The sequence below is a fragment of the Lampetra planeri genome, chromosome 51 (assembly GCF_965212315.1).
Source record: "Lampetra planeri chromosome 51, kcLamPlan1.2.h2, whole genome shotgun sequence".
NCBI classification, from domain to species: domain Eukaryota; kingdom Metazoa; phylum Chordata; class Hyperoartia; order Petromyzontiformes; family Petromyzontidae; genus Lampetra; species Lampetra planeri.
Window position 1 is genome coordinate 5,350,624 of NC_136157.1, and position 26,901 is coordinate 5,377,524.

The window sequence follows — 26,901 nt, forward strand, 5'->3', positions numbered from 1 at the left end:
TTTGCCATTATCAAATCATGAAAACATAAAAATAGGCGTCACCATTTCTGGCAATGAAACAGGCGGTGTAAAGATGTCCAAACAACAAATAGATACCGCTTGCAAGGCATCAAGTCTTCATTAGCCACACGTACTTGTGGCAACAACAAAAAATGCAAACAAGCATGCTCTGATAATAATTAACTATGGCATTGTCTTGGAAACTGATTGGTCTACACCCGAGACAGCCTCCCTTATGGCCTTGCCTCACCACCAGTGTTAGACCGGAGAACGCCCAACTTCACTTGAGGACCCCGGTTTAAACACCGACGATTTGACTATCTCACCAGATTCAAGGCCCATCCATCCTTGTCATCGCTTTTGCCAGGCGGACCCCCCCACTCCTCCCTCCCCCCAGACTCGATGTAAACGGCACCTGGGTCTAACAAAAAAGTATTCTCATGACCCCCCCATCCACCCACCCCCCGCCCCTTTCAAATGCATAACCATTTCAATAACCGAGGTCATTTGCCCATCTCCTGCCGTTGAGCTCGCGTGAGATTGTTAAACTTTTAAGTTGCGCACAGTACGACCGCCCGCTGCAAAACCGGGGTGAAGAGACACTGGAGGACAATGCAATCGAAGAGTGTCGTCACCCACTCCAGCTTTGTACCTCAATAATAATAATAATGAAAGTTACATTTCTCAGGCGCCCTCAGACAATCCTTCTAGTGGATTGCGTGGGTGGTGGCAGTGTCATTTGCCCAACACAAAGGTTTGGCCAATTAAACGGCTCACTGCACTCTGTAACTGCTGCGGAGAACGTCTTGCAGAAGATATTTCTAAACAACAACAAAACAGTTCTCTTCGGAAGACAAGATATAGTATACATCATAGAGGGGGTGGGAGAATTGTGCTGGGTTAGATTGCGTAAATATAAACGTATCGTTAAACCCGCCACCTACCCGACACAGCCAAATCAGTAAGGTTTGTCACCTAAACAAAACACGACAATTAGTTACGAGTTCAACACGCCTCTTTGATGGACAATATTGGTCGCGAAAGCCTACGTGTTAAACTAAAATATATTGTCATAGGCACACCCACCCCCACCACACCCTCAACTCCACCATCCCCAAAGAGTGTCTTATAATGTGGAAATAATGGAGTGCACTAATAACCAGGGGCGGCGCGTCCATATCGGCGAACGTGGCGGTCGCCTAGGGGGCCCAAGTTAAGTGGGGTGGGTTTGCGCCAAATTCGAGGACAAACATACAAGTAAAACATATATAAATATGAAATAACGACGATGTCATCACGTCAATTCCACCTCGCGCGCGCACAGAGGGTGTACATGACTTGTAATTAATTTCTCGACATTTCTGAGAATGTATTGGTTGGACAGACTGACGGACGGGGCAAACCGTTATAATTATGCGTCTGTTTTTAAAATATATATATACACGCTTACAAAAACATTAAACGGAAAATTGGGGGCAAAATGTTTCCCATTCGACCAAAAAAAACTCAGCATAGATCTGCCCTTGGGGGTTTGGGGGCGCTGATTGCATGGTTCGCCTTTGGGCACCAGGGCCGCCCCCAGGTAAACACATTCCTGCTGCGGAGGGAGCTGGTAGGAATGTTGGGTTGCTCGGTCAATGGCCAGGGTCAACGGCGGCGTGGTGTATTCCGCACTGTGAGGGCGGGCACAAGCCGGCGTGAGTAGGTTAAACGTTGAGTTTTATAAGGGCACCACGGGGTGACCAGCCGCTCCCCAACCAGCCCCAGCCCTCCCCACCCAGCCCTCCCCACCCAGCCCCTCCCCACCCTCCCCTCCCCACCCAGCCCTACCCTCCCCACCCAGCCTCTCTCCACCCTCCCCTCCCCACCCAGCCCCTACCCACCCAGCCCCTCCCTACCCAGTCCTTCCCCACCCTCCCTTCCCCACCCAGCCCCACCCTCCCCACCCAGCCCCTCCTCCCCACCCTGCTATCCCCACCCAGCCCCTCCCTGCACGACAGACGGACGGACGGACACAATAATCCCATGTGGGCTGGTGTAACCAGGAGGTTCCTACCAGTATAACGCAACACGTGGACGTCACTCGTGTTGCTGAAGTTGCCGACGTGTCAGTGACTGATGACGGTCGTGAGTTCAGCAAAAACTCGGGGACTCGGACGTGAGCTTGTAAGGAAAACGCCGCGCGACGCACTAATGAACACGAAGCTCCCGTTTTGTCAGAACATTAAAAATGCATGCTAAGCAGAGTGGGGACAGATGTGTATGAGCAGGAGGTGCCCTGCACATTACACGTGGAATTGCAAAGGAGGCTGAGTAACGGTGCCGTGTTTTATTCAACGCGGTGACTGATTGGGTTAATACATAGTGGCCTAATAAGTCACGGGATGTTTTGGTTTTTTTAGTTGTGCATATGAGCACCATCAAAACGGGTTCACTAAAACAAATGGGTCCACTAAATCACAAATATGTCTACAATCTAAATGGGCGCCGATCTCGCTAGATTTAGAAATCTAAGCAGCGTTGAGCCTGGATAGTGGCTGGATAGGTGACTGCCATGTATGACAGGTGCTATAGGCTGCAGGGTTACGTGATGGGCAGCATTTGGCAGCGTGGCAACATACATTGGTGCAGAGTACATATATGTCCACGTGTCCATTCTACCCACCTCCTCCAACCCGCACTAGCCAGCATGGTGAAGTATGGTTAAATAACTGAGCATGGCCATCCAGCGGTGGTTTGATGAAAGGTCTGTAGATGAACGTATAAATACCCAGAACAATTGCAGATCGTTTCAATCCCAATGATATGATTTTTCTTGATCATTTGATAATAATTATACATTTATATATATTTAATTTTACATAAACTAAAGTCCCAGCAAAACACTCCTCATGAGTCCACTGGACAAATCTATAAACGTAAACCAGATCAAGCCTCCCGCAAACCACGTGACCTCCGTGTGGCCACCCCCACTCTGAATCCCTCCCCTCTCACCGCCGCCCGCTGAGAAAACAGACGCTGCTCCGTGCAGCACCGTTGAGGCCATTCTGTTGCCCTGCCCATATCCTCATCACTCCTGAGCCCTTTGCTCCTGTTTTTTTTCCATTCACTTTCCATCCTTTTCCTCTAAATGTTCAATTCTTTGTCTTCTCTCTTACAGCTCCCGTTCGTTTTTTTTTCTTTTCTCGTGCATGAATACATACACAAATACGAAGGAAACGTCACAGCGATGCTCTCCCCTGCTGCTCACGACGCGGCTGTCTGGCTTGACCACCCTGAGTGTCACATTGTAGTTATCGCTCTGCATCTACATCAGCCGTATGGAAGAACACATTCCTGCGGAGGGAGCTGGTAGGAACATTGGGTTGCTCGGTCAATGGCCAGAGTCAACGGCGTCGTGGTGTATTCCGCAAATATGCCCGACTGTGAGGGCGGGCACAAGCCGGCGTGAGTAGGTTAAACGTTGAGTTTTATAAGGGCACCACGGGGTGACCAGCCCCTCCCCACCCAGCCCCACCCCTCCCACCCCCCACCCAGCCCCACCCTCCCCACCCAGCCCCTCCCCACCCTCCCCTCTCCACCAAGCCCGACGCCTCCCATTTTTGGATGCACGACAAACGGACGGACACAATAATCCCCTGTGGGCTGGTGGAACCAGGTGGTTCCTACCAGTAAAAGCACATCCTGGACTCCACTCCTCTTCCCACGGTGCACCACGGGTGCAGGTTTGCGAGCAAGGTCCATTGCAGCGCGTCACTACCTGCACTCCGCAAAGCCACGGGATGGGAAGTGGTCCGCGAAACTGCTGCAGATGTGATTTGTATTTTCACAAATAACCCGATGTTTTACTGCGTGCTGGTCGTACAGCTATTTGAAATTTGACAGTTCTCCACAAGTCTAGGGACCAATTTTTCCGTAGCCTTTCAGGACTTTCGAAACCTCAGTTATAAGGGGTAAGACGAACAGCCAAATATAGGATCACAGAGCTTAGGCAATTGTTGGTGGCGTTCTGGATGCCTTCCCATCCGTGATTTCCCGTGCCTCCAAATAATTCACTCTCAGGGGGTAAAAGAAAACTGCTCGTTACGAATGTTTAATCAAAACAGACAGGGTTCCAATTAATCCAAAATCCTCCCAATGTTCATCTTGTATCCCGATTTGTTTTAGGTATGATACCTACCTCCTAAACATATTTTAGGTTTCATTTACGGTTTCTCGCCATGAAATGAGAAACACTTATTCTCTGTCCCTTCCCCTACCACTGATGCCTCGTTGGTTACTTACATTTCATTGTACATGGAGGTAAACGCAGTTGTTTTTTCATGGACTCTTGTTTAAAAAACGGTGTTGTTTTGTTTTCATATGCAAAAGGTTCGACGACAAAATATATTGTACTTAATCTTTGATTCTTTCAGTAAAGTCACGTAGGTATAAAAAATACATTAAAAAATAAGTTTTTTATTTTCTTTTATACCTACGTGACTTTACCGAAAGAACCAAAAAGTTTGGATCCCTGCAGTCACGAAAGCTTCAAATCAAAATTCTACTTAGTTTAAGACAGTGGGTTTTCGCGACCAATATTATCCACCACCGAGGTTTTGTTGGGTTAGATCTTGTGAATATAAATGTATCGTTAAATCCGCCACCACCACCTAACACAAGTCAAAAATTAGCAGTGTGAGTGATGTTATTTTAATGGGGAGTGGATAACATGTCCAGTGGGAGTGGGGAGGGTCATTCGTACGCATTGCCCCATCCAATATTATCCATAATAGTGGTTTGGTGGGTTAGATCGCGTAAATATAAATGCGTCGTGAAACTCGCCACCACACAAAACAGCCACCTAGTAAGGTTTGTCACGTAAACGAACGTGCCAATTCGTTACTAGTTCAGCACACCGGTGTGTTGGAGAGTAAACCCACAACATTTACAATTCGAATACTGTGACGTTTCGCCAGTAACCAGCATCACCATTCAGCGAACACCGGCGTGCTGAACTAGTGACGAATTGGATATGTTTTGGCGGGTTTACGAACACATTGCAATTTATGCGATCTAACCCAAAAAAAACATCTTATGGATATATTGTACTTCTAGGAAACGTACAATCATGGTTGTTCGTGCTTATATTGAGTGAACTGCAGTTGAATAACTTTTCATCAGTCTTTATTTGTACTTGGTAGTACAGCAAAGCACAAAAACAAGACGATAACATGATAATACAAAGTTATGGGCAACGGATATCGCAATAACCAGTTTAATACGTAGAATTTGTTTGGGTTAGATCATTTAAATAGGAATGCGTCGTTAAACCCATAGCCACCCGGCACCATTAATTGGTAAGGTTTGCAATTGTAAATGCTGTTCGTTTACTCTCCAACACACCGCTGTGTGCTGAACTAGTAAAGAATTGACACGTTTCTTTAATCTTCTTGGTTCTTTCGGTAAATTCACGTAGTAGAGAAAAAATTAAATAATAAAAGTAAAACATAATAAAATAATTCTCACGACGTTTCGGCCACAACGCAAGCAGCTTGCAAGCTGCATTCATATTTTTCATTATATTATTTCCATTCTACGTGACTCTACCGAAAGAACCAAGAAGATGAATCCCTGCAGTCACGAAAGCTTTAAATCGAAACGTTTCTTTACGTGACAACCCTTAATGATTAGCGGTCTAACCCCAAAGAAACTCTATTACGGATCGCAATAATCGTCTAAAAAAAATATTACCATTGCAGCAACCTTGCCGAGTGAGTGGCGAGTGTCTGGAGAGTGGCAGTTCGATTCCCGCTCACGACCAACATCAGTGGCGAGTGGTATCCGAGCCGGTCCTGGGCCTCCCCTAGGTAGACTCAGCCTTAAACCAGTGCAATACCTGGCGCGGTGTGTAAACAACACACCAATGAAGGAGACATGCGTGGTTTTGGCCACACCATTGCCATGTCGGCCTTCGTGGGCAATCGGTAACAGCACTTGCGAGTGTGGATGGTCGACCTCTGTACAAAAGCAGGTTGGTATAGGGCAGGGGTCGGCAACCAAAATAACAAGAAGAGCCATTTCTTTCCAATTCGGTACAAAATTCAGTATTTCAAGAGCCGCAATGCATCTGAGTACATACTGTACATACGTACATATCGTCAAGAAGCAGCCCGTAAAGAGCCGCATGCGGCTCCGGAGCCGTAGGTTGCCGACCCCTGGTATAGGGGCTTGCGAGAGCGACTTAGAGCACGGCGCAGCAAAGTCTGCTATGCTCCCTCACCTTCACCAAGCCATGCTGATGAGCTTGGGGAAGTGTAGTCAATCAACCCCCCCCCCCCCCCCAAGACGCACACAGCATGTGGAGGCCTTCATCCACTCGTGGACTGACCGTGGCTGACGACAATGATTTAGGTACAATCGTTAACTGTTAAAGATAACAGTATACATTCCTATCCTCAATCACGAATATAAACACGTACGCACAAAGTAAATCAGTTGAAAATATGCCTCCTTCGAATATCTGTCCCTCCGCTTAAAAAAAAGAAACGGTGCTGTTTTGCACAACTCATCAGACATACCGCCTTCTGGGAATGCATCGTTTCAGCAACATCGGTTCAAACTCAGAACCAGTTTTTACATTCGGTGCCTCATCAGCAGCCAAGCTTGCTCGAGCCAATGCTTGTGACGAGAAGGCAATGTGGCTGATGTAATGCATAAATATAAACACGTACATGGAGTAGATCATCGATTATCCGGCGGCTTCGGTGGGATTTGGGTGCCACATTTAATGTTTAAGGTGTTGTGTATGTTTTTTCGCGTGTTTAAATGTGTTCACTATATGAAATTGGCATAAATAAACGTACAAATAGACAAAAAATGAATATCCTACTGTAAAAAAGTTACCGTATTTACTGTTGCCGTACTTGCCACTCCAATATCGAAGACTACGCGTGCGGTGATGTAGGTACTACGCTCTTGTTTCAACAACCATGTGTGTTTGACGAATGCCGGACTGGAGCGGATTTTGCCGGTTTGCCCGGATCGGTCCGGGATCGCCGGATAATGTTGGAAGCCGGATAATCGATGACCAACTGTAATTACGTGGAGGAACAGATATTAGGTCTACTTATTTATTTTGGAACTGAAAATTCTCCACAGTGACACTAATCAGGTACAAAATCATTATGGACATTGCAAATCAGGTTAAATAAATTATGGTGGTTCACGTGATAAGTACACATGAGAATTAAAGATACTAAAATTAAATAAAAGATAATAAAATTTATAATGTACAAATAGAAACCCACGACATTTCGATCGAAACACAAGCGGTCTTCATCAGGCGGAGCGAAAAGAGGGGGCAAATTAAATATTAAATAGTTTTCCTAAAAAAATGTATCACTATCACAGTTCCTACTGTACACACTTCGGCCTGAAATCACAAAAGCATATCATTCGTCATTTGCTAATTTGTACACGTGTATTTGCTATATACATGTGCTATATATTGCAATGAAATGAAACATTTACTTAACAAACATCAGAAATCCCGCAGCGCACATTTTACTGGGTAGGTTTTCGCGTTTGCCCCGCACGCTCCGACGTGTTTTCGAAGTTGTTACCGCGTGTCGTTTGGGCACATCGTCCCGACCTTCCGCTCCAGGCGCTTCGTGAACTGGACAAACAGTGACCGAAGAAGCTTCCACTAAACACGTGAAAGCGACGTGGCCGAGACTTCGATGCCGAACAACACGCCGCTCGGAAATTTTCGCCTCCTGCAGAAGCTCCCAGTGCGCGGGGGGAAACGTCGCGCGTGTCAAGCAACAACGCGCGACGCCCAGCAAGAACGCATCAGGACGCGCGCAGCTCTCTTGAAAACCTTTCCCGTTCCAATGACGCGCGCGTACGTACGTGCACGTCATTGGAACGGAATCGGAAGTGAAAGGCCACGCGGGAGGGCGTGCGGCACAGTGGCAGCAGGTCGCGTCGCTGCGGTTCTCTGCGGCGAGTAACGATACCTGAAAAAACAACGGCGCTACTATGCCCCCTCTAAATGAAATTAACGGAGAACCGCTCGCGCGTTCCGAGATTCAGCGGTAAACGGGGACCGCCCCCCACCCACGCCCTGCAAATTGCTGATGCCTCGGCAACGGGAAAGAGTTCAAATGAATCCGTGACATTCCAAGCCACGAACAGACGGATGGGTTGGAAGGACCACGCTCACCGAGCCCGGCGGTAAACAACCGTTAGTCCAATGGTGCTCTGCGTTTGCCGCGCGTTTAAGGCGGCATTGCTGCTCCCTTAGCCGCCTTTGAGGACAAGGGTTGGATGAGTGTGGGAACTTGAACTTGAACCTCTCTCCGCCCGGTCTAGAAGTGTCCTCTGCGAGCGTGGGCTGTTGGTTCGCCTGCTCCTTAAGGGGACGCGATGATGTCAGTGATGACGAATCTGTACCTGTGGGTGGAGAGGAATCAGGAACTGTGAGTTCATTTGAATGTTTTCGTGCTCGCTTATTGTTTAAATGCTTAGCGCTTTTTGTTTTTGGTGCCATTTCTTAATTTGTTTATTCATTTATAGATTTTGCTTGGTAGTCGGGTTTTTCATTTGCCTGGTATGTGTGTGTGTGTTGTGCTTCTTTCGAGCCGTTCGCCAAAAGCGTATGTCCGATTTGGTCCTTGTACGTAACTAATGTACAGCGTTGTGGGATGCTGTTAGCATTCATGACGCTACATAAAATGAAAGTATTATTTGTATTAACAGTCACATGTTTTTTCATGATTGGCGGTGGTTAGTTAATGCGCTGTGCTGTGAACCTGGCGAAGCCTGGTTTGATTCCCAACCACGGAGAACATTAATGACGAGCATGGTACAGGGCACAACCTCGCGCCAACCCCACCCCCCGCCGATTCAACCCCCCCCCCACGCATTGACCAGTGTGGTGAAGTATGGTGAAACAACCCTCACGGCGTGCAGAAGGCCTTTATCCAGCAGCAGCCGCAGCAGATTGACAAATAGCTCCACATTCTTATTTAACATCATTACGATACTTTTTCATCAACACCATTTCATTTTCATTCAGCGAAGAGTAATGCAATGCCTGCAAAATGATTACCCATGTCTCGCTCCAGAGGTAACCTAAACCCATAGTCCAAGGGTGACCAACCTTTTACAAACTGAGAGCCAAAAGTACCCTTGAGTTCGGCTAAGGGTGTACGCATATTGACAGTTTTCGGCACAGCACGGCAGAGTTTCGTTATTCCTCGCTACTGCGATGGTACGTTGTGCCTAATGCCCCTTTCAAAGAGCCGCATGCGGTGGGTTAAAGAGCCGCACACGGCTGCTCGAGTAAAAAAACAAACAAAACTATCAACTTTTTATTTTATCAGGTGAGGCCCACTGAGCTGTACAGCTCTTTTTCAGAAGCAACCTGGCCACAAATGATATCTCAATGAAGCAGCTTATCGAGTGGAAATTTGCAGCAGCGAAATACTCGAAACGCATGATGTTGATTCTAAACGTGGAGGGAAAAACCGGAGAAAAATCCACGCGAGCATGGGGAGAGACATGCAAACTCCAAATATACAGCAGGCGTCAGGGTCGGTATCGAACCCACGACCTTGTGCATGCCAGCTAATGTAGTTAACATCTCGCCACCACGGCGCCTCATGCCAATGACAGCGAGACACGTTGAGAGCCTCGAAGTTAAACCGTCCAAGGTAAATATCTTCCAACGGCACCGTGCCCTCATTTTCAGTCCTGGCCAAATCACACAATGGAGTGCTATGCGTTGCAAGTTTCCTGTACTAAGTGGGTGCGGGGTTAAATTGCCTGTGAAATTGTGTGAGCCGTTCAACTTGTATGGCAGTTGGCCACCGCTGTGCCATAGACGGAGCGGGGAGGGGGGGGGGGCACACGTAGAGACGCGGAACTCACGTAGTCCGGAGGGAATTTTTCCTGAAGAATACGGCGACCATGAGCGCACCGCCGATGACGATGAAGGCGCCGGCCAGCCAGCCGGTGTACAGCGCAGCACCGAACGAGAATCTGCGGCGAGAGCAATAGCCGCACGCCATTCAGCACGACACGCACGGGGAGTTCGCTGCCCGAGCGTGCAGGCGGTGCAACTGCACAGGCACCCAACGGGGCCGGACGGGAGGGGGCCCCCGGGGCGGCAGGATACAAAGTAGGGTGGGGGGGTGGGGGTAGAAAATTGGACAGGGCGAAAGGGGCCGGGGCCCCCGTGCCAACCATACTATGCCAGCAGCATCAGTGTTCATTACACACTGAGCCCTTTCGTAGCCATCTCGTCAAGGAGCATGAACCATCATCACGCGAACTCCGGTCATCCTCGCAGCAGCAGTGGCTTCTGGCTGGCCATCGAACAAAGATGGTCACTGTATCGAGCGCTTTCAGATGCGCCTCTGTGGCCGTCTGGAACGCTCTTCCTTCCCATATTAGGAAGCCACAGGAGCTAAGCGCTTTTAAATCTCGACTGAAAACTAATTTCTTCAGAATTGCTTTTTTTGTTTAGTTTGCTGTCCTTCCCCCGCACCTCCGATTAGCACGGTTGGCTATGTACGGTGCAAAAGAAGTTCAACATACATACGTCTGTGTGCGATGCACTTACAGGCCACGTGCAGCGTAACTGCCACTGCCCCTGGTGTACAATGTTTACCAATGTTCCATAAATCCGTTTACCTGTTAATCTACAACCAGATTATATGGTGGTGCTGGATGCGGTGTAATGCCAACACCTGCCACCTTCAGAGCTTTCTCATCAATAAAAGCACACACACACACACTACCCTACAGGTGATATTTAACGTACACACTGCTGGCAGTTTGCTGTCGTCAAGGAAGGCACGGGTTCCGTCGCAAATTGCCCTCCACTTTTACAACTTGGGCAAAAGTACATTGGAGCAATGAGACTACTGTGACTTACACCAGCTTTGCGATTAACCTTTGTTTTTTGTGTTTAGTTTATTGTCCTTCCCCCGCAGCTCCGATGAGCGTGGTTGGCTACGTACATTGCGAAAGTTCAACATACATACATCTTCTTGGTTCTTTCGGTAAAGTCACGTAGAAGGGAAATAATAAAGTAATAAAAATAAAACATAATGTTTCATTTTCATTATTTCCCATACTAATGTCTTATTTTTTATTATTTTATTATTTCCCTTCTACGTGACTTTACTGAAAGAACCAAGAAGATGAATCCCTGCAGTCACGAAAGCTTTAAATCGAAAAATACATACATCTGTACAATCTGTAGCTTAGAATCAGATTCTTTATTCAATGTCGATGAATTTGACGAGCTATGGAGCTCCTTTATAAAAATTTCCAGTAAAAGTTACCAAACATGCCCTGGATTGGTCCATACAGCCCTAGAGGCAGAACAGCTGTCCCCAGTTTCCCGTATTTTTGGGGGGAAATGGGATTTTGTCCCGGTTTGGAATTTTCCGGTTTCACACTCGACTCTTGATATGGACAAAGGGCGAGGGCTACCCAAGGTTGTCAGGGAAGTTTTTTTTCCACGATTGCTGAAAATCGTGCGTGTGCAGCCTAGGCAAACACGTGACTAATGCGTGGCCACTGTCCCAGGCGGGTGAGTGTGTGTGTGTACCGGCCGAAGGAAGACAAAGAGTGGGGAGCGGTAGCGTAGCATTTAGCACGCTGCAGTACGAACCCGGTAATCCGAGACCAATCCCCGCTCATGGCCAACACAAGTGACAATTATCTGAAATGAGTACCTGGTGCGGTGCGTGTAAGCATCGCCACTAGGGAGACAAAGGCGGCCCGGGCCTGGTGCTGGCCACCCACCCCCTCGTGTGCCCGTGCCGGCCTTCGTAGGTGCTATTTGCGAACAGCACTTGCCCCGACAGTCTGTTAAGCCTACACGGGGGATCTTCGTCTTTGTACCCACCGAACGCCGTAGGGCTCCAGCGGGTTGTACAGCTGTTTCACGACGAAGTTGGCGTAAAGGGACACGGCCAGCATCACGCAGAGACCTGCGAGTAGCACGGCAAAGCTTAGCACGAGAGAAAACGTCACGTGCAACATTCCACGCCATCGATTCTTTTCTTTCAAGCGCCGATTATCGAATCGATCGCACACGCACAAAGACAACCCACAATCAAGGTACTTGTTGGGTGAGATCGCGTACATATCAATGCATCGTCAATATAAATGTGCGCGGTCTAACCCAAAAAAAACTTTATTATGGATATGGGTCGGGAAAGCCGACGTGTGAAACCCACGCAGACAGCCCCGTTTGTCAATCTACTGCTGGCTGAGGGCCAAACACCACGCCGTGCAGCCAGTGAGGCTTATTTGATCATACTTCACCACGCCGGTCAGTGTGCGTTGCGGAAGTTAGGCGGAGAGGGAGTACAGAAGCACAATGGAATTTTGCTGCACTGCCCACAACGACGAACGATGGCCATGGTGGTTGCCCGTCACAGCATTTTCCAGGCTCAACACACCTGCTTAGCTTCTGAGGTCTGATGGCATTGGGTGCATTCCGGGTGAACTACACGGGTCGTGTAAATCAACACCGTAACACGGGTTAAAAAAAAATGTTTGAATAACCGCATCCCATATCGTCACGGGAAGCTGCACAGAATGCAGTTCAGCTCGGTTGCCGTCTCGTCGCGAGTGTACGGGTATCAAATCCCTGCCGTGGGTCTACCCGTGACCCCCCTCTCTCTCTCTGTCTGTCTGTCTCAGCGAGGTTGGAGAATCGCGAAGCCACCCTGGAAACTTCGTGACGAGGCTGACCCCCGGAGCTGTGCACGGCGGAGCAGCGTGGCTGAATGGACACTGCTGCATTAATAATGCCTTCTCCTCTGGTCTCAACAAAGAGGGAACAGGTTTTGCAGGGTACAGGGAAAGACAACGCCGCTGCTCCCTTACGAAACATACATGTACGTGCATGTGCAGCAAACCCTTTTTATTAATCCGCTACGGCAGAATGAGGGCCTCCCTACGCTACGCCACGCCGTGCGGGTTTAAATTACCGTACTACACCGCGCTGGTCCGCGAGGAACATATACGCGAGAGCATAGCATTGCACAACAATGTATTTTGCTTATGAAAACGCCACATAATGACGTTTTATATCGCTGTTCACATATCCGACCTTTGAACAGATCTGCCTAAGAGCTCAGTCCGCAGCGAGTCGGATATGTGATGTTGCTCAGTCCTCCCATGCTTCCGCACATCCGCGCATCCGTGCGCACGTCCATCCATCCGCAACATCTATCCATCTGTCCATGCATCCATGTGTCTGTCCATCCATCACCGTGTCCATCCATCCGTCCGTCCGTCTGTCAGTGCATCCATCAATCCACCCGTGCATCCATCCATCCCTGCGGCCGTCACATCCGTCCATGCATGAGTGCGTCCGTCCGTCAGCTGTTCGTGCGTAAGTCCGTCCATCCATCCGTTGGTCCATGCGTCCGCCCGTCCGTCCGTTACGAACCCGAGAGCAGCCACAGGGCACCGCCAGCGCAGGTCAGCTTGGTCTTGGTGCTGGCGTGCTCGCTGAAGCGACGGGCGCAAGCCGTGCCCAGCGTGGAGACGAAGAGCGCGATGGCGCCCACCGCCACGGCCATGAGCATCAGCGCACGCACCACCTGGAAGAACCCTGCAGCCCGCGCGATAGCGCAAGTCAGCATCATCGCAACGCGGACTCTTGTCACGGCTGCTGCGGCCGTCTGGAACGCTCCTCCTTTCGATGTTAGGAAGCCACTGGAGCTGTGCACTTTTAAACAATCTAGAATGAACACTTATTTATTTAGAACTGCTTTCTGTTTGTTATCCTTCCCCTACACCTTCGATTAGCACGGTGCGAAAGAAGTTCAACATACATACATAGGTACTATCAGCATTCTGTCACGAAATGTAGAATCCGTCCAGATCTCTCACCGAGCAGTGCAACCCTTCACGTTGGAGAACGGCCCACAGAAGCAGATATTACAGAGCTACCTCCAAGATGCCTCCTGAAAGTGACCTCTTACACATAGCAGGGTGCAGCGCTTTCCCACCTGCCCTGGTAAAGAGAGTAATATTTGTCACGTGAGGGTGAAAGATATACTCTTTATTCTCAGGGCTTGAATTGAGCAAAAATGAAACGCAGAAGAAAATGTTACGTTGTGGATTTTTGTCATCGGTGACCTGGCTGAGATGATCAACTCGGCGCACTTGAGAACCCTACAGTTTAATCAAAGGGCGGTTGAGTGAATTCGAACACAGAAGCTCAGTTGTGTCAGCTTACCACTCTGATGTCGCAGCCACCTGTTCACCTCCAAAAAAACAGATACTGAACAAGTTGTTTCTACTGTGTCGAGACCGAATATGTTGACAGCCCAATGTAAACTCACTACGGCATAAAGGCCTGGCCATGCTGTGTCAATCGACGGAGTTTTTTTTTATGTGTTGGACCCTACTTCACTCGAGGACACGGTTTAAACACGGATGGTTACGCCACCGCTTGAGAAGCAACGCCCATCGATCCTTGTCATCTCATTTGCCAGGCGGACATGAGGGCACCCCCCCCCCCCCGCTCTCCCCCGCAGTAAAACGTCCCAGACTCGATGTAAACGGCACCTGGGTCAAACAAAACCTTTTTAGTGCCCCCTTGAAAGTCACTACCTGGCAATAACCAAAGTCATTTGGCATCTCCTGGTCACGTGACTCGTGTGAGATTGTTAACCATTTGAGTGCACACTTTACGACGCGTTGTTAAACTAGGGGTGGAATCTTCGCAAAATGCAAATCAACGAGTTTCATCACCAGTTATTACGGCTTTGGAGCCTTGGGTGGCAGTTTGTTTTATATGCTTAACCCTAAGTTCCCGCATGCACTGTAAAATATGTTGGTATGATTATTGCCTGTGGCCAAATCACGTGGAATGTGACCAACCTCCTGACAGCAGAGACTTTTGGCTAACCGTCGAACGCAGGCGGGTCACCGCATTGCGCGTTTTCAAAAGCGCTTCTGCGGCCGTCTGGAACGCTCTTCCTTAGAATATTAGGAAGCCACTGGAGCGATGCACTTTGAAATCATCTAGATCAGTGGTTGTTAACCGTTACTGCAGCCTTGCACCCCATTGGTTCTCAATCGTAAAAAATATGTATAATACTAAATACTTATGTTTGACGAAACAAAGTAGTTGCACCTACGTGTCCGTGCTTAATTTGGGTTTCGGTGATTTGCCTTCGAAAAAAATCTGGCCACGTCTCGCACCCCCAGAAAGGGCATCTCGCCCCCCCCAGGGGGTGCATGCACCCCAGGTGAAGAACCACTGATCTATGTTTAAAACTCATTCGTTGACCTTCTGCCGCACCTCTAACTAGCGCGGTTGGCTACGTACGGTGCGAAATAAGTTCAACATACAGTACAATGTCGTCATATCACGGAAACTGAATCGGATGAACACAGGCATGGCGCAGGGCTGTGGGACTGCGCTGTGGACAAGCCCCCTTGTTATTCCAGCAGTGGAATAACAAGGGGGCTGTGCATATTCATAATGGTTGTTGTTACCGTATTACAAAATCGATGTCTCCCAAGCTCAAGCAAGCAATGGGGGTGGCATTCATTGGGTGAGCGCCCTGAATCATTGGGCAGTCGACGATAGTGTCTTTAAAAGTCGGACGTTTGTTATTGTCTAAAAACAACAAATAAGACGCTGCACTGCGTACAAATATACAGGTTCACAAACACAATGGGCAGCAAAAATGGGACTCCACCTCCCTCCCCATGTTTGACCACTGCTACTGCTCAAATAAAGGTCTCAGATTACAGCGGCATATGCACGTACATTGGTGACGCTGCTATGGATTATTGTGCAGGTGGTGCGACACATGAGGATCCACTGGCCAGAGGGGAGCAGCCTAAGGGTTTCCACCTGTCGTCTGGACTGTCTGAACAGTCTTTACTGTCTGGACTGTCCAAACTTTCCAAACTGTCCGGACTGTCCAGACTGTCCAAACTGTCCGGACTGTCCCAACTGTCTGAACTGTCCAAACTGTCCAAACTGTCCAAACTGTCCAAACTGTCCAAACTGTCCAAACTGTCCAAACTGTCCAGACTGTCCGGACTGTCCGGACTGTCCAAACTGTCCCAACTGTCCGAACTGTCCGAACTGTCTGAACTATCCAAACTGTCCGAACTGTCCAGACTGTCCAAACTGTCCGAACTGTCCAAACTGTCCAAACTGTCCAAACTGTCCAAACTGTCCGGACTGTCCGGACTGTCAGGACTGTCCAAACTGTCCGAACTGTCCAAACTGTCCAAACTGTCCGGACTGTCCGGACTATCCGGACTGTCCAAACTGTCCAAACTGTCCGGACTGTCCAAACAGTCTTTACTGTCCGGACTGTCCGAACTGTCCGAACTGCCCGAATTGTACGAACTGTCCAAACTATCCAAACAGTCTTTACTGTCCGGACTGTCCGGACTGTCCAGATTGTCCAGACTGTCCAGACTGTCCAGACTGTCCAAACTGTCCAAACTGTCCAGACTGTCCAGACTGTCTGAACTGTCCAAACTGTCCAAACTGTTCAAACTGTCCAAACAGGCTTTACTGTCCAGACTGTCCAGACTGTCCAGACTGTCCAGACTGTCCAAACTCCCCAAACTGTCCAAACTGTCCAAACTGTCCGGACAGTTTGAACTGCCCAGACTGTCTGAACTGTCTGGACTGTTTGAACTGTCTGGATTGCCTGGACTGTCCGAACTGAGTTGACCCGGACAGTCTGGGGAATTGGCACCTGTGTTCGGGTGGCAGTACAGTTGTTTACTTAATAACAAAATGAAGATTAAAAAGATGACTACTAACAAAGATTACTTCATAAGGAGTAACTTCAGGGCTTCTTGAACGCTTCTGTGAGCTGCTTCTGTGAGCTGCTTCTGTGAGCTGCTTCTGTGAGCTGCTTCTGTGAGCTGCTTCTGTGAGCTGATTCTGTGAGCTGCTTCTGCGAAAATCGAATGACGCAGTGACGCCATCGTATTGAGTTTTTGTCGGTTAACCTACGAAATATTTTTGTTTTTTTTTTATTGAAAAATAACAATAATCACATTTTACAATTTGTTTCTTTTTTCCTTTAGCGCTTAACTGTGAAATGCACAGCGTAAGTGCGGAGTTTGTCCCTAAAAGATTAATCACGTAACTGCAAATTCGCCCTATAGGGTGGTGGAGGGAGGCACATTATGCCTCTACTGAGATCTTGGTACCTACTGGGATTGAATTGAATTTCATTAATATCTATAAGGTAGTTTCAATAATATTCCTAGGCCAGGGGTCGGCAACCAAAATAACAATGAGGAGCATTTTTTTCTTCTAATTCGGTAACAAACAAACAAACTCCCCCCCCCCCCCCTCGATATTTCAATAGCCACAATACAACGTGAATGCGAGACGGTAGGACCTGTGGAAATTGTACGGGTGGGGGGGTCCCATTCAATTCCTTGCACGTGGGCCCACACCAATCATGCTGCTTCACTGCATTATATACGTTTACCGAAGTTGTACAAGACCATAATCTGTTAATCTACAACTAGATTATACGGTAGTTCTGAAGGGCAGTGTCACGGCAACACAAGGTACATTATGAGCTATCTCATCAATAAAAAAAATCGCTACCCTACAGGTGACATTGAACGCACACACCGCTGCCAGCTGCTGTCGTCACGAAAGGTACGGGTCCCCTCGCAAGTTTCCGCTCGGCCAACAGTACACCAGAGTCATGAGACTACTCTTGACTTACACCAGCTTTTGAGGTGAACCTAAAGCGACCAAAATAGAGTTCCGGATCAAGCCGTAGCGCCACAAAGGCTGTCCCCCAGCGTCGCCAAAGCTTTTTGTGAAAAAACGGCTTCACGCTTGACGCGTGATGTGGGCAAAGGGGCAGAGCGGGGTGGGCAGAGGAGTTTTTGTTAATCTTCACGATTACAGCAATCGTGCATGTGCAGTGTGGGTAATGCCTTAATGCAGTGTGGATCTCGGCCACAACGCAATCTTGTACAAAAAAAAATAGAATCCTGCCCTCGCCAGCAACACACTGAATCAGCTAAGCCCGTGTTAATGATGGGGGGTTTTGTCTACAACATCGCTAATCGTCACGAACGCTGGCTTTGGGCTATAATAAGCGGTCGAAGGTCAAGGTGCAACGCTGTAATGTACTTGATCACTGCCACTGCTGGCAGATGGGCGTCAAGACAGAAGGAGCTCGAGAGAGTTCGCCTTAGGGAGAATCTTTGCCCACTCTTCCGTGCTGGCTGAATGTCTTGGAAGAGGTGCCCACCCAATGAGCATGTAGGACACTCACCCGAATCCCTGGACAAAGAGGACTTTAAAATACTGGTCATGAATCAAAGACGCTTGGTGGATAAGATCACTCACTTTACACAAATACCGCTGAACTATTTATCACTCACAGTGCACTTCAAAGTCACTCACTGGACATTAATTAAAACACACACTGAGCATCGGGGTTCACTCACTGAACATCATGAAAAAGATAATCACTGGCTATTAAGGTCACCAAAATCGTCACCGGATATTGAGCCGACTCGCAGGGGCATTCATCGCGGACGCTGGACATGACGGCCACTCGCCGGTGATCAATCACCAACACTCGGCGAGACATGAAGGCCACTCCAACTCGCGGGGAAGATGATCACCGAGTCTCCGAACGTCGAGGTCGCTCACCGGACACGCGACCTCACGGGGTGGGTGGGCACTTACTGGGCTGCGACAGCGTCGTGTAGAACTGCCTGCAGACCTCGCCGCGCTCCGTGCTGGCATTCCTCATGCAGATGTTCCACAGGCCGCTCTGCATGTAGGTGCCAGGCCCGTGGCTGTAGATGCTCCAGCAGTTGAGATAGATGACCATCACCGTGAGGCCAAAGCCAAGCGTGGACAGCGCAAACCCAACGACGTGCATGGCCAAGGTGACCCCGCCGCCGCCACCGCCGCCACCACCATCAGATCTGGTCCCGGCTCCCATCGTGGAATGTCACCGGGTCAGCTGTCTCACGTTCGTCTCGTCTGGAATTTTGAGATGGGCACTGCGGACACACACACACACAGCCCAGCCAGATTGATCAATGATCCGGCATTCACTAAATCGAGCCAATCACTCACTCACCGGCAGTCAGTTGCTTCCGTGTCACTCGTCTATCGCTACTACCATGGTTACTGTTCCCATAAACTACCCTCATTGATTCCTACACAACTATTGGGGACTCGGCCTTCCAGACTTGCCCGTTTCGTCTCATCCGAACTGCACGTCATAGCAATTTCTCTCGCCAATTCATCCCTCTCGCACTCCTCCGCTTTGGAATTCCCTCCCATCATGTTTGTGGGGCAGCAGTAGATTCTAGATTTGAAGCTTTCGTGACTGCAAGGATTCATATTCTTAGGTTTTTTCGGTAAAGTCACGTAGGTAAAACATTTAAATTAATAAAAGTAAAATAAAAATCTGATAAAAATCACGACGTTTCGGAGGCAACACAAGCTTCCGTCTTCAGGTGGTGGAACCGTCACAGCACGACAGCTGTATCAAGTGAGAGAAATTCCAAGCAGTAGATGTTGTGCGCACCGCAGGGACACCGCCAGGATGTTGCATGGATCGCGCATTCGCCGGTGTTGTGTTGTTTGATGGCTTGGGTTTCACCGCAATCGCAGTTCAGAGATGATTTAATGTGTGTATCTTCAACTTGTTTTGCAGTGTACGTAGCCAACCGTGATAATCGGAGGTGCGGGGGCGGATAAAAATCCAAACAAAAAAGTGGTTCTAAAGATATGAGTTTTCAATCTAGATTTAAAAGTACATAGATCCCGGTTTCTTCCTCATACCATCGTCTCTTCTCCCAAGTCCCACGTAACCTTGTTCGATGCAAGAAAAGTGTGAACTATCTTCTTCTACAGTACTTTGGTTAGTGCTGTGTGTCCCTGGTCGTTTGACGTGTTGGGTCGTTGGAGGGAGGCGGCAGCGCTCAGGAAATTGTGTTGACAAAAACAACCCCACAACCGGAACAAATATTGATTGTTCCTTGGGTTACTACGCTGAAGAGACTCCACTTCACACGCTCTGCGAATAATTATCCGCACGAAAAATACCGGACAAAGAATATCGATTGCCACACTCCCCGTAACACATCGGAAGGTCGGGGCAACATCGCCGCAACGTTAGAGAAACGTTACCCCATCGCTGGGGTAACGTTGCCACAACACTGGGGCAACGTTACCCCAACGTTGGCATGTTTACCGGGCTGTACGTTGCAGAGAGGCGTTCTGAGCACACTAGTTCAGGGGTGGGCAACCAAATTAACGAGAGGCAAAAAAACATCCGAATTTGGTATTAAACAAGAAAAACGCAAATATTTAAAGAGCCGCGATGGGTGTGAATATCGTCGAGCAGGAGCCGGTCCTTAAAGAGCTCTCATGCGAGTCTTAGTTGCCTCCGAGTTTTACGGCTTTGATTTGATAGATTTATAACGACGAATCTACAAACATATGTGAGCATGGGTCACGATCATTCCACTGCTGGATGAAGGTCGTCCGTCCCCAAAGCACCGGTCCCCCCACCCATCATCATACCGTGTCAACCCACTCGGTTGACCCCGTGTGCTTGTACAGATAAAATGTTGTTTTCAGGTCCGTACGGCGTACAGCCCGTTTCAATACGGGCCTAAATAAAATATTTAAAAATATCTTCTTGGTTCTTTCGGTAAAGTCACGTAGAAGGGAAGTAATAAAATAATAAAAATAAAACTCAGACGCTGTCGCCTCGACAGACCTGGTTTTCACCTGAGGACGGCTGCTTGCGTTGTGGCCGAAACGTCGTGAGAATTATTTTATTGTGTTTTATTTTTATTATTTTATTACTTCCCTTCTACGTGACTTTACCGAAAGAACCAAGAAGATGAATCCCTGCAGTCACGAAAGCTTTAAATCGAAATATTTAAAAATACTTTTTTTTTTAAACACGCTTTAATTAAATGTACCGTCCGCGTAATGACAAAACTCCACGACTCCAGGAAGTGGCCCCGCAGCTTGCCATAGCTTAAGGGGCCGTGGTGATTGAGCGTGGACAATTAGACCCGTAAAAAAGATTGTTTAAAAATATATTTTTAAAATTTTCACGATATCATATAGTATGGTCATCAGTATGACATACCTATACCAAGTTTGCAGTCGATACGACATTGGGAAGACGGTTGAAATAGAGTTACAAGATTTGAGGATACGACAACAGAGTTAAATAAAAAGCCGTGTAAAATGTTAAAAATCTTTGTTTTAAATGTTAATGATAGAATAAAGTCTTGTCATCAGTATGACATTAGTATACCAAGTTTGCAGTCGATAGCACATTGGGAAGTGGGTAAAAATTTAGTTACAATATTTTTTAAGGCTACGACAACAGTCGGAGTGAGTTAAATAAAAGCGTGTACTAATATAAAAAATAGTATGTGTCCATTCGTTTGTGTTTCTCGTTGTGATGGGACTTTGTAGGATAAACATTGAGATGTATAAGGGGCACGTGATGACCAAAAAGGTCTGAATTCGTCTGTAATAAGGTCGGGCACTGATAAGGGTTTGACAGGTATGCATCATCCATTAAACTCAGATGATCCCTGGGTTTTTATCTTCCACACAACTCAAGGTCAAGTTCATGTATTAGGTGTAGCCCTGTGAGCCATTCGGCTCTTGAATCGGGTCCAACCGCAACAAACAAAAAAACAAAAACATGAACAAAAACATCTTCAAGTGAATATGTGACTGAGTGCAAACAGAAAATCCAAGAAAAGACAGCAAAATATTGCAGAAAAAGCACCGTACACCAACACTGTGTGCACAAATCCCAGTGGGATGCAAGTCAAACAACAACAACCACAAGACAACTTAGATTAAGGCCATCATTCTAACTCTGTACTACAACTACAAACAAACATGGCCGAAGCAAAAAACTTTTCAAAAATCACCAAAATCAAGCCATAAAAGCTTGTACTACCAAACTCTGCAGCCATAGCTGGCTGCATGAGTCACTCCACAACAGCAGGAGCATCAGTCGGAGTATCAGCCCTGTGAGCCATTCTGCTCATGGTCCACCCTAAATCGCATCACCCACTGCACAAACCATGGCAGAGCAGTAGATGCCGACAACCTGATGCACAGATGGAAGATTAAAAACGCTCCAGTCGTAGTGGTGCGAGCCTAGGCTTAGGCAAGGTAAGGTAAAAGTGTAAAAACAACGAGCCTCCCTTTACCCTACCTTTTACCTTACCACAATACAATCACTCTACCCTACCTTTTACCTTTTGGCAGGTAAGGTAAAAGGTAAAAAACAACGAGCCTACCTTTACCCTACCTTTTACCTTACCACAATACAATCACTCTACCCTACCTTTTACCCTTTGGCAGGTAAGGTAAAAGGTAAAAAACAACGAGGCTACCTTTACCCTACCCTTTACCTTACCACAATACAATCACTCTACCCTACCTTTTACCCTTTGGCAGGTAAGGTAAAAGGTAAAAAGCAACGAGCCTACCTTTACCCTACCCTTTACCCTTACCCCTTGGCATGTCGACACCTTTACCCTTTCACCCAGTAAAAAGGGTAAATTACCTTACCTTGCCGAGGCCTAGGTGCGACTGTGGTCATCCAGAACAGACCGTGTGTGTGTGTGTGCATCAACGTGTAATGACGCAACGCCTCAATTCACAAAGAAGAAGGAGGAGACATCGTAGCGACGACGACGACGACACACTCTGTTTGCCGTCAATTGCAGAGCGGTGGTTGTTGTGGTGGTGGTGGTATAAAAAAAATTAACCCGTAAAAACAAAGTTTTTCACTATAAATCCTTTATATGCGTGGCATCGGGGCGGCTAGAGTCCTTTCGTCCTCTGGCTTCAGATGGCTGCCACCTATGGGTCAGATGATTGTCTGGCAGCATTAAAGAATTGGTAATTACATATTTAAACATTTTCCCCTAAACAGTGTAAAATTTTGGAGAAAAAAAATTCACGAAAATGCATTGTCACGCACAACGAGTCTTTTCACCCACTTCCCGTGGATCACGGGAAGTGGGTGAAAAAACGACCGAAAGATTTGCACGGTCCTAAGCAAGCAAGCGAACTTAATATAAAGGATTTAATAAGAATGGGTTTAACCCTTTCCGGCAATAATACGAGAGCTGTTAAGATGTTCAAAACACCAAATAAGAAACCTTTTGCAAGGAATCAAGTCTGCATTAACCACACCAGTACCTGTGGTGAACAGGCAAACCAACGTGGTCCGATCATTATTGACGTATTGTACCAAACAGCCTTGTGTCTTGATGGCCGAGTCTCATCAGTGTCAGAGCAGAGAACAACAACCTCTGGCTGTACACCTGATGATGCCGGCTGTGATTACTGGAGAAACGTCGAACTCGGATTGTAAATGTTGCGGCTTGGCTCTCCAACACACAACCGGTGTGCTGTACTAGTATACTACACTATACACTACACTATACACTACACTATACACTAGTGCTGTACTAGTATACTACACTATACACTAGTGCTGTACTAGTATACTACACTATACACTACACTATACACTAGTGCTGTACTAGTATACTACACTATACACTACACTATACACTAGTGCTGTACTAGTATACTACACTATACACTACACTATACACTAGTGCTGTACTAGTATAACACTATACACTACACTATACACTAGTGCTGTACTAGTATACTACACTATACACTACACTATACACTAGTGCTGTACTAGTATACTACACTATACACTACACTATACACTAGTGCTGTACTAGTATACTACACTATACACTACACTATACACTAGTGCTGTACTAGTATACTACACTATACACTACACTATACACTAGTGCTGTACTAGTATACTACACTATACACTACACTATACACTAGTGCTGTACTAGTATACTACACTATACACTACACTATACACTAGTGCTGTACTAGTATACTACACTATACACTACACTATACACTAGTGCTGTACTAGTATACTACACTATACACTACACTATATACTAGTGCTGTACTAGTATACTACACTATACACTACACTATACACTACACTATACACTACACTATACACTACACACTAGTGCTGTACTAGTATACTACACTATACACTACACTATACACTACACTACACTATACACTAGTGCTGTACTAGTATACTACACTATACACTACACTATACACTAGTGCTGTACTAGTATACTACACTATACACTACACTATACACTACACTATACACTAGTGCTGTACTAGTATACTACACTATACACTACACTATACACTAGTGATGTACTAGTATACTACACTATACACTACACTATACACTAGTGATGTACTAGTATACTACACTATACACTACACTATACACTAGTGATGTACTAGTATACTACACTATACACTACACTATACACTAGTGCTGTACTAGTATACTACACTATACACTACACTATACACTAGTGCTGTACTAGTATACTACACTATACACTACACTATACACTAGTGCTGTACTAGTATACTACACTATACACTACACTATACACTACACTATACACTACACTATACACTACACTATACACTAGTGATGTACTAGTATACTACACTATACACTACACTATACACTAGTGATGTACTAGTATACTACACTATACACTACACTATACACTAGTGCTGTACTAGTATACTACACTATACACTACACTATACACTAGTGATGTACTAGTATACTACACTATACACTACACTATACACTAGTGCTGTACTAGTATACTACACTATACACTACACTATATACTAGTGCTGTACTAGTATACTACACTATACACTACACTATACACTAGTGCTGTTCTAGCGACGAATTTGTACTTTCTGTTTATGTGACAAACCCCTTACTAATTTGCTGTCGGGTGGTTGCGGTTTTAACGAGACATTCATATTTACGCGATCTAACCCCCCCAAAAAACTATATTATAGATGTTCGCGAAAGCCTACGTGTTAAACTGACATAGAATACAGCATCGAGTTATAGCTCTTGTATAAGCGAATCGCGCTCCACCGCTCCCTCGCAATTGTAGCAGTCGAGATACACACACACACACTTCCACAGTACAGTACTTAACATCTCGTCTTCATTGCTGAAGAATCTCTCTCTCTTTCTCTCTGAAGTGCGTCTCAATACTTACGCCTTGACTTGGCCGCGTTAAGGTGTCCCTCTTATCGCCTTGAAACGCAACGAGACGCCGATGGTGCTCGCCTCCGCTGTTGCTGTGCACTGCGCAGGTAAGCGTCCTGTCCGCTCAACGTGAGCGAGTGTGTGTGTCTCTCTGTGTGTGTGTGTGCCTGTGTGTGAAGGGGGATGATGAGGAGGGAGGTCTTAGCCCGAAGCTATGTTGGCACGGTGGGGTGGGGAGGTCGGCACGGTGGGAGGAGACAAGTTTCATGTATTAGGTATAGCCCTGTGAGCCATTCGGCTCTTGAATCGGGTGCAACCGCAACAAACAAAAAAACATGAACAAGAAAACATCTTAAAGTGACTATGTGACTATGTGCAAACAGAAAATCCAAGAAAAGGCAGCAAAATATTGCCGAAAAAGCACCGTACACCAACACTGTGTGCAAAAATCGCAGTGGGATGCAAATCAAACAACAACAACAACAACCACAAGACAACTTCGATTAAGGCCATCAGTCTAACTTTGTACTACTACAACAAACAAACATGGCCAAACCAAAAAACGCAGCAAGAGACGGCTTGGCTTGGCTTTGGCGTGCAGGTGCATTGTTCATACGCCACTCTCTCATGTGACGTCGCGACCGGGGTTGGGTGGGTGAGTGAGTTGTGGGTGGGTGGGTGAGTGAGTTGTGGGTGGGTGAGTGAGTTGTGGGTGGGTGGGTGGGTGAGTGAGTTGTGGGTGGGTGAGTGAGTTGTGGGTGGGTGGGTGGGTGAGTGAGTTGTGGGTGGGTGAGTTGTGGGTGGGTGAGTTGTGGGTGGGTGAGTTGTGGGTGGGTGAGTTGTGGGTGAGTGAGTTGTGGGTGGGTGAGTGAGTTGTGGGTGGGCGGGTGAGTGAGTTGTGGGTGGGTAGGTGAGTGAGTTGTGGGTGGGTGGGTGAGTGAGTGAGTTGTGGGTGAGTGAGTTGTGGGTGGGTGGGTGAGTGAGTTGTGGGTGGGTGAGTGAGTTGTGGGTGGGTGAGTGAGTTGTGGGTGAGTGAGTTGTGGGTGGGTGAGTTGTGGGTGGGTGAGTGAGTTGTGGGTGGGTGAGTGAGTTGTGGGTGAGTGAGTGAGTTGTGGGTGGGTGAGTGAGTTGTGGGTGGGTGAGTGAGTTGTGGGTGGGTGAGTGAGTTGTGGGTGAGTGAGTGAGTTGTAGGTGAGTGAGTGAGTTGTGGGTGGGTGAGTGAGTTGTGGGTGAGTGAGTGAGTTGTGGGTGGGTGAGTGAGTTGTGGGTGAGTGAGTGAGTTGTGGGTGGGTGAGTGAGTTGTGGGTGAGTGAGTGAGTGAGTGAGTTGTGGGTGGGTGAGTGAGTTGTGGGTGAGTGAGTGAGTTGTAGGTGGGTGAGTGAGTTGTGGGTGAGTGAGTGAGTTGTAGGTGGATGAGTGAGTTGTGGGTGGGTGAGTGAGTTGTGGGTGAGTGAGTGAGTGAGTTGTGGGTGGGCGGGGTAGCTGGCTTACCTGTGAGAGCCCAGACGGTCTACGCCGTATTCTTGGACAGGGAAATTACATTTTCCTACGGCGGTACAGCCGTTTTGAAACGTACTCTTTGGTTCTTTCGGTAAAGTCACGTGGGTAGAAATAAAAGAAAACAAATGACGACGTTTCGATCGCAACACAAGCGGTCTGATGAAGACCGCTTGTG

At 47.4% G+C, this 26,901-nt stretch overlaps 1 protein-coding gene across 2 annotated transcripts; it reads right to left on the reverse strand.

Annotated features, from left to right (window-relative positions):
• Window positions 1–5,149: 5,149 nt before the first annotated feature.
• LOC144734359 (claudin-1-like) lies at window positions 5,150–25,419 on the reverse strand. Of its 2 annotated transcripts, none has more exons than XM_078616466.1 (6): window positions 25,237–25,419; window positions 18,731–19,053; window positions 13,463–13,627; window positions 11,906–11,990; window positions 9,916–10,026; window positions 5,150–8,436 (listed from the first exon to the last, which is right to left on the reverse strand). In XM_078616466.1, exons 2-6 carry the CDS (start codon window positions 18,990–18,992, stop codon window positions 8,397–8,399), a joined length of 663 nt encoding a protein of 220 aa, XP_078472592.1. In that variant the 5' UTR covers window positions 18,993–19,053; window positions 25,237–25,419; the 3' UTR covers window positions 5,150–8,396. The 2 variants fall into 2 exon arrangements, with proteins under 2 accessions (XP_078472592.1, XP_078472593.1); XM_078616467.1 differs by lacking the exon at window positions 25,237–25,419 and adding an exon at window positions 22,622–22,757.
• Window positions 25,420–26,901: the final 1,482 nt, after the last annotated feature.

Excerpts from the sequence above, each read along its gene's own strand:
- LOC144734359 (XM_078616466.1), bottom strand. The coding sequence starts at position 18,992 with ATGGGAGCCGGGACCAGATCTGATGGTGGTGGCGGCGGTGGCGGCGGC. Across the intron at positions 13,628-18,730 it reads CACGACGCTGTCGCAGCCCA|GGTTCTTCCAGGTGGTGCGT; the intron begins GTAAGTGCCCAC and ends CGCGGGCTGCAG. Across the intron at positions 11,991-13,462 it reads TGCCCTGTGGCTGCTCTCGG|GTCTCTGCGTGATGCTGGCC; the intron begins GTTCGTAACGGA and ends TGCTACTCGCAG.